Source organism: Trachinotus anak, unplaced genomic scaffold (genome assembly GCF_046630095.1).
Source record: "Trachinotus anak isolate AG129_WGS33_773 ecotype Australia unplaced genomic scaffold, CSIRO_AGI_Tana_v1 ptg000018l, whole genome shotgun sequence".
NCBI lineage: Eukaryota > Metazoa > Chordata > Actinopteri > Carangiformes > Carangidae > Trachinotus > Trachinotus anak.
Genome location: NW_027273869.1, coordinates 12080601 through 12092457, shown reverse-complemented (window position 1 = coordinate 12092457; position 11857 = coordinate 12080601). Strand labels below are relative to the sequence as shown.

Sequence of the window (11857 nt, the reverse complement as noted above, 5' to 3'; positions counted from 1 at the left end):
GGGGAGTAACCACAGCTTTAAAATAACATAGAAATGTCATGTTTAGATTGTGGATTTTGCGTCAAAGGCTGTGAAACACGCAGGACTGTTTCTGCTCTCAGAGATTACAGGCATCAGGTTTCAGGCTGTGAAAAAAAAAAAAAAAAAGTCTCACAGCTCAGGTTTTCATTTGCCAAGCAGAGAAATGGGGTGGAGAAGAGAGGTTGTGTCGGTTTACGCTTCTTCACGGCTACATCAGAGTTTTGGCCAGAGCTTCCCTTGGTAGCTGACTCCAGTCAAATGACAGCTCTCCAATTAAAAGAACCACATGATTTGCTTCAAATTATTACATGATAATAAAGTATTAAATGCTGACATTTACAGCTGTGGGTGTAATTCACAGACACAAAGAGCACTAATCATTTATGACCATGCTGATGCCGAGTCCCAACAAAAACAGTTTACAACTGCTACACTTTGCTATCAGAGCAAATCGAACGTTAACTGGTGCTGTGTCAAGACAACAAGCAGACAGAGTCATTTTCACTGCCTAGTAAATCTCTTTTCCTCCGTCAGAGAACCTCAGCCACTGCCTGCTCACTGATAGGTCACGCTGTACAAACTTGGCCTGTTGCAGTGACTACATCAACAAGCAATTCAGGCGTTCACACCACTGTTTTCTTTTGTGGGGAAGCCGGGAGTCCCCGCTTCTTCTGGATTTTACTTAGAAACAGCTTCAGAAAAAAAAAAAAAAGAGGTAGAATAAGAGGTGGAGAATATGTTTTCAAATGACGCATACAGGATTTAAAATACATCAACCACAACATACGCATGTACAGAATGTGAACTGCGGGATTTGTTTGCAATGGCAGCCTATTGAGACACACACCCTGCAAAATCCAATCATGCAGGCCGTCAGCTGGCTAAAATGCGAGCAGGAAATGACATCACATGGAGCATGAGGTCTCGCCAGGACAACCAAGAAGCCCAACATGGCCATGCTGCGTATAGGGTCAGACCGTTGGCGTAAGCATTTGTTTGCAGCTCTTGTCAAATGAAATGTGTAAAAAATGTTTATTATACTGTCACAGGAGAACAGGGCATTTCTGGGACCCAGAAATTTTAACACACAGGCTTATGAAAGTATAGACAACTAAACACCAAGTGGCATATGTGCATTGTTCATTTTATACAAGTATTTCAGCTACAAAGTTAGGAAAATGCACATTGTAGGATTTCTAAAACATGAGCAAAAACAATGCGAAGTGATGTGATGCATATTCCAGCCATGTCAGAGGTGAAATTCACAGACGCTTGTGTTACAATAAGCAGCATTACTGAGCTTTACTGAGTGTGAGACTTTTTTGTTCATTATTTTCAAAGAGTCCGCAATACAATACATTTTAGAAAGTGCTGTTCCCTTTTCAGTTAGTTCACATTTGTAGCAACAAAGACACATGGATATGTTCTAGCTCCCAGTGTGGAATCCCCAAACCAAAAAAAAAAAAAAAAAAGAACAATTAAAAAAATGCTCTGTTGTAGATTATACTGACTGCAGTTCTTCACTGAAGGTCAGTTTAACAACACCTCAGCCCCTGCCTCAAAACTACTTCTCTACTACAAAATGTTTGGTAAATGCAAGCACAGTCTCTGTCCAGTGGGCGGCGACAGAGTGCTCTTTCTCCATCTGTTTCCTTTTTAAATCCAAGAGGAACGAAAATGGGCACTCGCACTCGGCTGACAGACGCTTTTTCGGAGAACTGGCACAAACAGTTCTACCCATCCTCCCCCAGCCGCTTGTATCACCATGTTTATGGCGCTGTTCATCAGGACCAGGTCTGGTCTGGCTCAGCTCCATGGGTCGGAGCGGTGTTTGAGATTATAGCTCTGGAGCTCGATCTGGTCTTTGATCTGGTTGATCAGAATCTGAGACAGGAGGATCCCAACCAGCTGCAGAGGAGGAGACACAGACAGAGGGCTCAGCAGCTGGCTACAACTGTTAACCCCCTTCTCTTAACAATAATGTATGCATTTGTGTGTGCTGGTATGTGCAGTGTGCCTCACATCCTACCTGTGGGATGGCCAGTCCCAGTGCAATGCCTCCAAGTAGGAACATGTTGCTGTGAATCCAGTTAACTAATCTATCTATGCAGCCGTTGGTGTAGATGTGGTTTCCAGCTTCATTGTACTCTAATTCCTGCATGTCATGGCCACACATGGTGTTGATAACAACCTGCACACATAGACGTACACAAATAAAACACATTTAAAAAAAAAAAAACACTGAAACAACAGCAAATTGTTATCAGCAGAGGCTTTAAAAAGACGACCTTGTCTTTGGATATGATACAACAGGAGAAGGGGACAGAGCAGCGCTCCCTGCTGGGGTTGTCCTCTTTGCAGTTGAAGTACATGTTCTTGGACCAGTCAGTGTATGATACACCACCACAGCAGCCAAACTGAGGAGACACACACACATTTGAGGTGGAAAAGATCAGAAGATATGTCAGGTATCTGCGGTGACTGTCACCCTGGTATTTATAATGAAAAATGATGATGAGCTATCATGTGTGTGACAGGAAGTCTGTATTTGGACTAAATCCTTACCTCTATCTGACCAAAATCAATGAGGTTTTGCAGATCAATGTCATCTCTGTAGTGGATGATGGCATTATTAATCATCTCAGTCACTTTACCCCGTGCCTTGACAGGATAAAGAAAAAGTAGCTTAGCAGCATGCACAAGAAAACGCACCATGAATTCAGAGAATGGGTATGTGTTGTATAATAGAAAATGTTAGACACTTGAAATCTATAATAAATACATATCTAGATGATGATTCTTATATCAAACCATGAATCCAGCATCTTCTTACAGCCTCAAACAAAATCACATTTAACAACAGTGGACAAACTCTGCTGTTTATTAAAACTTAGCAGCAGTTACAGACAAAGCACAGCAGGGGGAGCGCTTTCATTATTCTCCAAAATCAAAAAAGGACAAATACAGAAAAATTCAACTTTTTCAAGCAACATTAAAATTATTTTGAAGATTTTACTATCTCACACATGACTGGTGCTGATATAGATTCTAGTAATATGTTATATTATGCATTAGATCTTTTGTGGAATTTAGGTAAAATCCACCAACAAACCAATAATGGGGTTCAGGCTTCAGTCACACGTCATGGAGCCAAGGATATAGTAATAATACCTTTAGTGTGTAAGGGCATATCTGAGTGGAATAAGTAACAACACAAAAACAAAAATCAACACAAATCCCAAAGAGGGAAATGAACCAGTTTCTACCACCGCAGGGTCTTCCTCAGGCTGCAGTTGGAAAGGGAAGTAAACCAGTCTGAGGTTGCCTGGTAGGTAAAGCCCACTAGCTCCCCTTTGTCTACATTAACCAGCAGCACCTTGCACTAACCTAGAGACTAACAATGGCATAACCGTGAGCACCTAGTATTTCTCTTTGCAGTTTAATGAATCAATGAAAATTAAAATAATATATTTCAAAATGTTTAATTTAGTGCTCATGACCACCTTTGAACACTTTGACCAAGACACCGTCATTCTTTTCAACGTTTTAAATCAATTGGAAATGTGAAAAAAAAACAAAACACTTTTAACAAGCTTTTCTAGCAAATACATTTATTGATTCCAACAGAGAAAATACTCTATATTGTTTCCTTACTGTATCGGAGAAGATGAAGCCCAGGATACCGGCAGTGAGCTGGAGCAGGAAGATCACTGTCAGAGAAATACAGAACTGGGACAGAGAGAGAGAGGCGATTACGACACCGTGAAAACTGATCTGTTTTGTGTGCATTCTCTAGAGGACCGATTCAATGAGATCCTGTGTCTCCATGCAAACCCAGCACTCAAATAAACACTGATTTGTTTGAATTTTTTAAAAACTTGTAATGAGCTAAATCCTTTAGTAAAACAATGAAAGTAAAATCCTCTGTTTTTATTGAGCTACGTGGGGTATGTTGACCTTCAGATTTGCCCCATGACCTCCACTGTATGTTATACAGCATGTCTCTCTGCGCTGATTTAAGTCTACAAAGCCTGGTGGCTGAAAAACTCCCTGAAAAACTCCCAACTTACTGTCTGCAGGAGGCAGATGTTTTCTCGCAGGGAGCCCACACAGCCACAGAAGGTGATGATGAACATGAGGACCCCCACCACCATCAGCATTACAGCGGGGTCCACTGACAGACAGGCCAGCGCCGCCTCTGACGTAAAGAAGAAAGTAAGAGTTAGGAAGGTAGTAGGAATTCAAGAAACATTCAAAGGTATATTTCCAAGCATCTTTCTAGTTATAATTTTACAAACATTTCATTTCTTTTAAGAGATCTCAACCAACATAGAGGCTGTTTTCTCACTGTGTTGCTTGGTGAAGCTTTATGAAAGCACTAGAACTTCCCTGATACTCAATACTCCCACACTAAACACGAAGAAAGACTGCATGCTATATCCATAGAGGATCCCTTACCTGCATGTTTCATCGTGCGGGCATATACGCCAATTGACACCATCACCAGGGAGATTATCTAAGGAGAAGATAATATAAAATATAAAATGTATGTAATATAATATATAAAAATGGTTTCCCAAGATTTCTTTACATTACATTTGGTGTATTTCAAAACAGTGGCACAGTCACGCAGACCTTGAGTGGGGGAAAACCATTTCTATGTTCATACTTGTCAAGGGAGTGGCACCATTCCCCTGAAAACTTAATCACGATAGCAGGAAAGATGTGAAGGATTTGAGTCATAGACAAGACCGTACTGACGACCTCAGCGTTCTTCGAGTCTGCCATCCGCTCTGCTTATTTGACCAGATCAACCTGGCAGCAGTCTGTGCCCTTCCCTAAAAAAATAAAGACCCTTTCACGCAGCACTCCCAGGCTCAATACAATAATAGGGAGCCCTTAGAAATACTCTTCCCACCCTGAATGAAATGGATCCAGTTACCACAGACACTGCACTTTCCTGGTGCCTGCCTGTTTTTGCAAAGGTTTAGTTACAAGGTGAATTAACTGAACGTGACACCTGAAGCAAGCAGGAGGCTTTTGTAAAAAAAAAAAAAAAAGTTGTATCTGTATAAGTCTGCAAGTGTAAGGAATTGTTGACACTTACATCTAAAATTAAACTCGCTAAATCACATACTGCTTTGGTGATGTAACCGATTTACTGATCTGACTTGGTTAAGCATCATCGTAACAGGCTGCTAATTATAAAAGGTAAGAACAAAAATGAAACTTTCCAAGAACATTTCCTAAGATTGCAGTGAACCTAGACAAGAGAAGAACCACAAACTCGCAGGAATCTCTGGTGTGTCCTGTACAGAACTGAACGTAGCCAGAGGCAACAGAAATGACAAGAGCACATTCCAAGTTGAACAGCTTCAAGTTTTTACACAGCCTTGCGCTTTGCACATGGAAACAAATCAGGTTCACCGCTTGAACAGCGCTGACACACTCATACTGGGTTGTTTTTTGATGGAAATGTAGAGGGGGATGGATCAAGAAAAGCTTTATGATTTATTTGATTTGTGTCTAGCTTTTATTTTCCTTGTCTTTTGGTTTTTGCTCAATCAGAAATAATAGGCCCCCCTCACACTAAACTGAACCGCAGCAGGTTTAAGCTGCAACAACAGATCAGCTCTGAAAATGCTGTTAAGAAATCTCCTTGTGTTACAGTCGCCAAGCACCTGACACTGAAACCCACTGATATGAACTCTGCTTTGTTTACAGTCCACTGCTGAGCTTTGCTGTTTGTTTCGACTGAAGTTGTACAATTATTAACATCTTGTTGTGGGGGGGGGGGGGGGGGGGGGGGGACTCCACAGTCACAATTAACATAATTACCTGCTGCGTTTGTTCAAAATGGAAAACACCTCATGTAATATGGAATGTGTTATACTGTAACAATGTTGTGTGTGTGTGTGTGTGTGTGTGTGTGTGTGTGTACCTTTCACTCTCTGTGAAACACCAAAGTTAACAAACAACTACAAGTCAAACAAAGCAGCTTGTGCCCAAACCACCAGCAGACAAAATCTACATCTCACACTTTCAGTATAAACATAAGAAGGAAACACAGCACGTCTCACATCCTTGGAATAACTGAAATCATAAGGAAATGCCTTTTAGCTCTTCATGTGTTATTAAAATATACTTCAGTGAGACCGGCAGAGGCCACATGTAAATCAATAGGAAATAAAGGTTTCAACATTCTGGTCATCATCACTCGTGATTTAAATAGCTTAAGAACACTCACCCAGAATAAAAAATTAAATATGAACAGTAGATATTTAACAACTGGGCTGACAAAGGAGAAGTCCTCATCAGACCCAGGTGTTCCCCTGCGTCTCCCTCCCATGGCGACAAGAATCCAGGCGTCTAAACTCAAGTTTGCGCATAAAAATGAGCAGTTATCCGTAAGAAAACACGTGTTGACGAAAGCTAGACCAAAGGCTCTTCAGCATAATGACGACGAGGAGCTGCGGGTCCTGCTGTAGTTCTCCTGAGCGGACACGCACGGCCCCGCAGCGACTGGTCGCAAGCTGCCGCCGGCGCTGTGTGCCCGCCGCTGACTGGGCGTGTAGGAACTGGGTGTGTTAACATTGTGATCACACAACTGTGAACGCTCGCATGTGTTTTGCGCGTCATTTGTCGGTACTTTGTTTTCCTTTATTATGATTAAAGTGGCCTACGGTTTCAGTTTAGTGGTCATTCTGCACGTGAAGCTTTACCTCAAGCTGGTGGATTTACTTAAATTCAGCGAACGTTCCCTCAGGGTAGTTCGCCGAACGTTCCGCGAACGTTCCGAGAGCTACCGTTAGCGAACGTTCCCTCAGGGTAGTTCGCCGAACGTTCCGCGAACGTTCCGAGAGCTACCGTTAGCGAACGTTCCCTCAGGGTAGTTCGCCGAACGTTCCGCGAACGTTCGGAGAGCTACCGTTAGCGAACGTTCCCTCAGGGTAGTTTCAAATGTTTTATTAAAAGATAATTTACATTAGCAATGACCTGAGTCAAATCTTTGTATTTCATCTATTTTTGCTTACACAGACATTTTTTCTTAAAACAGTCATTTTGACGTCATAAATAAATACAATTGATAAATTAGATGTCCATATAGTCCTCCTGATCATATTTCATAAAGTGCTTATTTTCATTTCAGTGGGAATTTGGTGTCTAATCCAACGATGCTATAACTTTCTGATGTCAGTCTATTGCATGCAGCATTTACTGTTAAAAATTATTAATCATTTCCTTGTACCAATTACTTTTCTGTTCTTCTTCGCTGATTGGTATAACATTGTTGGGCAACAGGTTCTTGAAAAGTCTTGGGTATAAGGGGGGAGGGGGGGGGGGGGGGGGGGGGGGGGGGTGCGCCATCTTTTGGCAGAAAGTGCTACTTTCACAGTATGTATGAAGGACCATCTGTGTATGTGACACATAATTTAATATGTTTTCCTCCATTGCTCTGTCCATATGATATTTTAGCTTTTCTCCATCACATCACCATGTTTTGCTTTTTGAGTTCAACGTCCTGACTTTTATTTTGAAGGAAAGCGCACACACGACAGTTTTCATAACATCCGCTTTACCCGGAAGTTAAAAATGTGTTTTGCAGTTTTGTATGATGAATGCGAAAGTGGTCATTTTTTCATTGTTTAAACGGTTTTAACCCACGAAAATGGCGTGGAAAAGCAAAGGTTTGTCTGTTTAACTATCTAGCTGTTTGCTAGCATCAGTATTCAGTTATTTCAGTGTAAAATACAGTTATTAGAACAGTAATTATGATAACGTTAGCTAATCCGCTGCCTTGGGAATTGGAGTTGTGGACAAATCGCATGTAAATGGTTGTTTGAGCCTCCATAGAAGAACAAAGTCTATCCATTCATTGCAAAATACTTGTTTTCAATGCCGTTTGCAGGTCCTCCTCTTCCCCCGGCCTCCTTGCATCTCCTGGTTCCTCCAGTGAGACTTATGTCCGCCTTCATATGGCAAATAGTGCAGAAACACAGTGTGATGCAGTATGACAAGCTGGTGGACTTCATCGGTTTGGTGACAGAGATCGTTCCCGAGCTGCTGAGCCCGCTTCAGAGAGCTCAGCTCATCCTGGGCCTGAGAGCGAGGGTGAGGACTCACTGTGAACTGTCAACCTCCTCTCTGTCGCTCAAATTAAATCTGAATGTCAGTGAGACCAAAATGGTAAAGGGACTGACATTTACTCTGTTTCTCTTCATGGCTGCACAAGAGACACGTTTTACTTATTTCTTTATTCATTAACTAGCATGAGCACAACGTTTCTATAGTAAATAAAAACAGTCTCACAACAAGGTCCACTTATTAGCTGTTCTTACTCATTAGAAGTCCTTGAAGTGCTTGTAAATGAAATGGAGATTTAAACACTCTCATCTTCGTCTGTTGTGTGACACCATCTAAAGCTGGAGAACAATGACTGAGTGGACCTTTTGTTGGTTTCTGTCAGTTCCTGCTTCTAAGCTCACAAATCAGCTTTCAATCTCAACAAGTCTGTACACTTAATTTTTTTGTGTCTAAAGCTGGGGGATTTAAGTTTTATTGTAATATTGTTTTTTTAAGTTATCTTTTGTCATTTTTGTATGTGTCTTGTTATTACTTATTAGTTTATTTCAACTTATTGCTGCCCCTTCTCAGAAAGGAACTCAAATCTTTCCTCTGCTGTGTCATGCTCTTTTGAGTTACCTGTCTCCCACATTTGTCCATTTGCAGCTGGTTCTGGAGCTGTGTCGTGGTGATGGCGTCGCCAACTTGCAGACCATCCAGAGCCACCTGGATAAGATCCACGCCTGTAGTGTTGAGCTGAGCTCCACTGACCAGATGGTGGGCTTTTAAAGCAAATTCAGTAGACACATAAAATTAAAACCCGGAGTCGTTGCAACCTCTCTCAACTTTATTGTCATCTACTTCTCGACAGGCTAGTGGTGATATCCTGAAGACTTCATATACCAACTTTGCCACTCTGGTTCAGAACCTTTTGAATGTTCCTTTTGAGAAAGAGTTCTTCTTCCAAGTGAGTCCATCTCTGAGAAATATATCTCTTAAAGATCAAGGAATTGGAATGGATGCAGATCTATTTTATTGCAACACACGGCAAATATTAAATGTTGATCAGCTAGTAAAGGAAATTTATGAGCTAATTTTTGGTCAAAGAGGTTTATACAAGCTAAAGATTCACCAGCCATTTACAACAGTGATAAATCCAAAGCCTTGACTGTTTCTGTAGGAGGTTTTTCCTGCAAACTACGGCTCTGCCTACGACCAAAGACTGCAGCAGCTGGTGTCTGAGCTCCTTTCTAGGCTGGAGCAGCTGCTGCCCATACCAGACCTGCAACAGGTACTTTTTAAATACTGATTAACACTTAGACTGTAGCAAAACACCTCACGCTGGTAAATTTAGATTCTTGAAAAATCCTGTGAAACCTGTGAAATCACAAGGCGATTATTTATTGGTCACAGTGTTACTTCTCATCTAAAAAAAAAATATATATATATATAAATAAAAAAGATTTTGACCACAGCATCTCAGCATCAATTGATTTTCTTCTTTTTGTGCAACTGCTTTGACCTTTGTAATTACATACTCATTGTTTCACCTGCCAACCTGCATCTCAGTGATCTTCTCTGTGTCTCAGACAGCAGCCTGGCTCACTGACACAACGTCTGTGTCAGAGGAATTTGGACAGCATCTGTCTGAACCCTTATCCATGAAGACTCTGCTGCTTCATCACAGACAGCTGGGCACTCTCGGCTCAGGTGAGTTTAACAGAGATGGGGGAGACCTTTATCAGAACAGAGAATTCTTACTGACAAGACAAGAGGAGTAGTTTCCATCAGTTTTAAGGACCAAGGTTTGAAAAGGCTACTTTGGTTGTTGTCTCGCTCACTTTTGTACTTTCTTTACTTCTTGTTTTCTTTCTTTCACGTTAAATATAACTTCTTGAATCCCTTCTTCTGTTACAGCTCCATCAAGCAGTGAGGAAGATATCCTTCTGTCCACACTGGCCCTCCCCTCTCAAACTGCAGTGGGGAGGTTCACTGAGGCTTACAGTGAGGAGGATGATTATGACAGTGAGCAAGAGACCCTGGCGTTGGAGGAGTTAGAAGCAGAAGACTCAGGTCAAAGCTCAGACGTCATTGCAGATGATTGGTTGCCTAAAAAGGAATCAGGTATTGACAAACGCAGTGGCAGCAGCAGACCAGAACTGGTCAATGTTTTTATTCTAATTTGAAGTGTTTTTATGCTGTTCCCAGGTCCTCTGTCACGTTTATTCATCTGCCCTCAGTGTTCATTCGCTCACCGCCAAAAGAGGAAGGTCCAAGAGCACATCCAGAGTGAGCACCACACAACAGCTCCCATTCAGAAAAGGCTATCTGTGAAAAGAGCCGGAGCAAAGACTCAGCAGAAAAGTAAAGACTTGAACACTGAAAATAAGCAGGCAGAAGGCAACTTGGAGAAAAATAAAAAACGCAAACAAAAAGATGGCGTTGAGAAAAAGCGGGAGCAAAAGAAAGACAACTTGGAAAACAAGGAGCGACGCAGACGGAAAGAGCCCACGGGCGAAGACAAAAGGTTTCTGAGCACGCGACCGGTGAACAAAAACTTCACAGAGGAAGAGACTAAATGCCTCAAGTGTGAAAAGGTTTTTGAACATCCAAATCAATTGAAGGCCCACATGAAGCTCCACAGCTTCCGGTACCGCTGCAACCAATGTGAGAAGGGATTCACCAGCCCGTCGGGGTATTATCAGCACCAGAGACTCCACAAGAGAGGACGAATATTCATCTGCAGCCAGTGCAACAAGGGATTCCTGTGTAATTATTCGCTCAAGCAACATGAGCGCCTGCACGAAGGCCCCTCCAACCTGTGCACTATCTGTGGGAAAAGCTTCAGCAAAGCCGGCATAATAAGGCACATGCAGATGCACAGAGGGGAGAAGAACTACCTTTGCACTACATGCGGGAAGTCGTTTTTGTCTTCGGGGGAGCTGCTGCTGCATACTCGCTCTCACACGGGCGAGACGCCGTACACCTGCACCCGCTGTGGGAAGGGTTTCTCCAGCAAGAGCCACCTAAACGTCCACATGCGCTCTCACACAGGGGAGCGTCCGTACCTGTGCTCAGAGTGCCCGAAGCGTTTCCTCACGCTGAACTGCCTGAAGAGACACACACTCAGCCACAATGGGGTGAAACCATTTAAATGCCCAAACTGTGAGAGAGAATTCTCCCAGCAGGGGAATCTGAAAAGACATTTGGCAACTCATAAACCTGACACATGATGTGTAGCTTCAGTAGTAGTAAACTGTAATAGTGAGGCATTTGTATATTGAATATTTCATTCATCATTGGCAGTGATGGGATCTGAGTAATCTGAGCTAATTTCTTTGCTCGTATGATCCTTGCAGATCTTCACCACTAAAAATTTTGTCATGTCATGTTCCTAGCAAAAATAGTAAAAAGTAAAGCATTTTAAATTCTGGATGCTTGCTTTGATTTCTTCATCATATGCACTTCTCAAACCTGTGTTTCATTTTTACTACAGACTCTGGCCTATAAGAAGGTCTAATAATTAAAGTCGTAGTAGTGAGAAAAGCAACAGTGTAGATACCTTCAACCATTGCCAGAAACACTGTGAGGGTGAACCACATGTATTTGAAGCTGTGCAATATTTATCTTAAAGTCTTAAACTCCTGTGTGGATCACAATAGAATATTTGGAGCATCCAGTCTATATAACTCAAATGAGACAGGCAACCTTTTACTTGGATAGAATAGTGCTGGTGCACAATTAAAGGATGTTCAGCTGTGTCCTTTATGCG

At 42.0% G+C, this 11857-nt stretch overlaps 2 protein-coding genes across 3 annotated transcripts; one reads left to right on the top strand and one right to left on the bottom strand.

Moving 5' to 3' along the window:
- Positions 1–1034: 1034 nt before the first annotated feature.
- On the bottom strand, positions 1035–6586 carry tspan33a (tetraspanin 33a). Its single transcript, XM_071502542.1, has 8 exons — positions 6269–6586; positions 4480–4537; positions 4092–4219; positions 3676–3750; positions 2587–2682; positions 2310–2438; positions 2051–2212; positions 1035–1929 (listed from the first exon to the last, which is right to left on the bottom strand). Exons 1-8 carry the CDS (start codon positions 6368–6370, stop codon positions 1828–1830), a joined length of 852 nt encoding a protein of 283 aa, XP_071358643.1. The 5' UTR covers positions 6371–6586; the 3' UTR covers positions 1035–1827.
- A 972-nt stretch (positions 6587–7558) lies between these two features.
- Positions 7559–11846, top strand: LOC139635443 (histone-lysine N-methyltransferase PRDM9-like). Of its 2 annotated transcripts, none has more exons than XM_071502802.1 (8): positions 7559–7709; positions 7931–8133; positions 8752–8862; positions 8957–9052; positions 9266–9376; positions 9675–9795; positions 10003–10209; positions 10294–11846. In XM_071502802.1, exons 1-8 carry the CDS (start codon positions 7691–7693, stop codon positions 11316–11318), a joined length of 1893 nt encoding a protein of 630 aa, XP_071358903.1. In that variant the 5' UTR covers positions 7559–7690; the 3' UTR covers positions 11319–11846. The 2 variants fall into 2 exon arrangements, with proteins under 2 accessions (XP_071358903.1, XP_071358904.1); XM_071502803.1 differs by having other exon boundaries at positions 10326–10529.
- The last annotated feature ends 11 nt before the right edge of the window (positions 11847–11857 follow it).

Coding starts and splice junctions, on each gene's coding strand:
- tspan33a (XM_071502542.1), bottom strand. CDS start 6,370: ATGGGAGGGAGACGCAGGGGAACACCTGGGTCTGATGAGGACTTCTCC. Junction 4,220..4,479: donor CCGCACGATGAAACATGCAG/GTAAGGGATCCT, acceptor TCTTTACGTCAG/AGGCGGCGCTGGCCTGTCTG. Junction 2,683..3,675: donor GCTTCATCTTCTCCGATACA/GTAAGGAAACAA, acceptor TATCCTGTCAAG/GCACGGGGTAAAGTGACTGA.
- LOC139635443 (XM_071502802.1), top strand. Junction 9,053..9,265: donor AGAAAGAGTTCTTCTTCCAA/GTGAGTCCATCT, acceptor CTGTTTCTGTAG/GAGGTTTTTCCTGCAAACTA. Junction 9,796..10,002: donor GCTGGGCACTCTCGGCTCAG/GTGAGTTTAACA, acceptor CTTCTGTTACAG/CTCCATCAAGCAGTGAGGAA.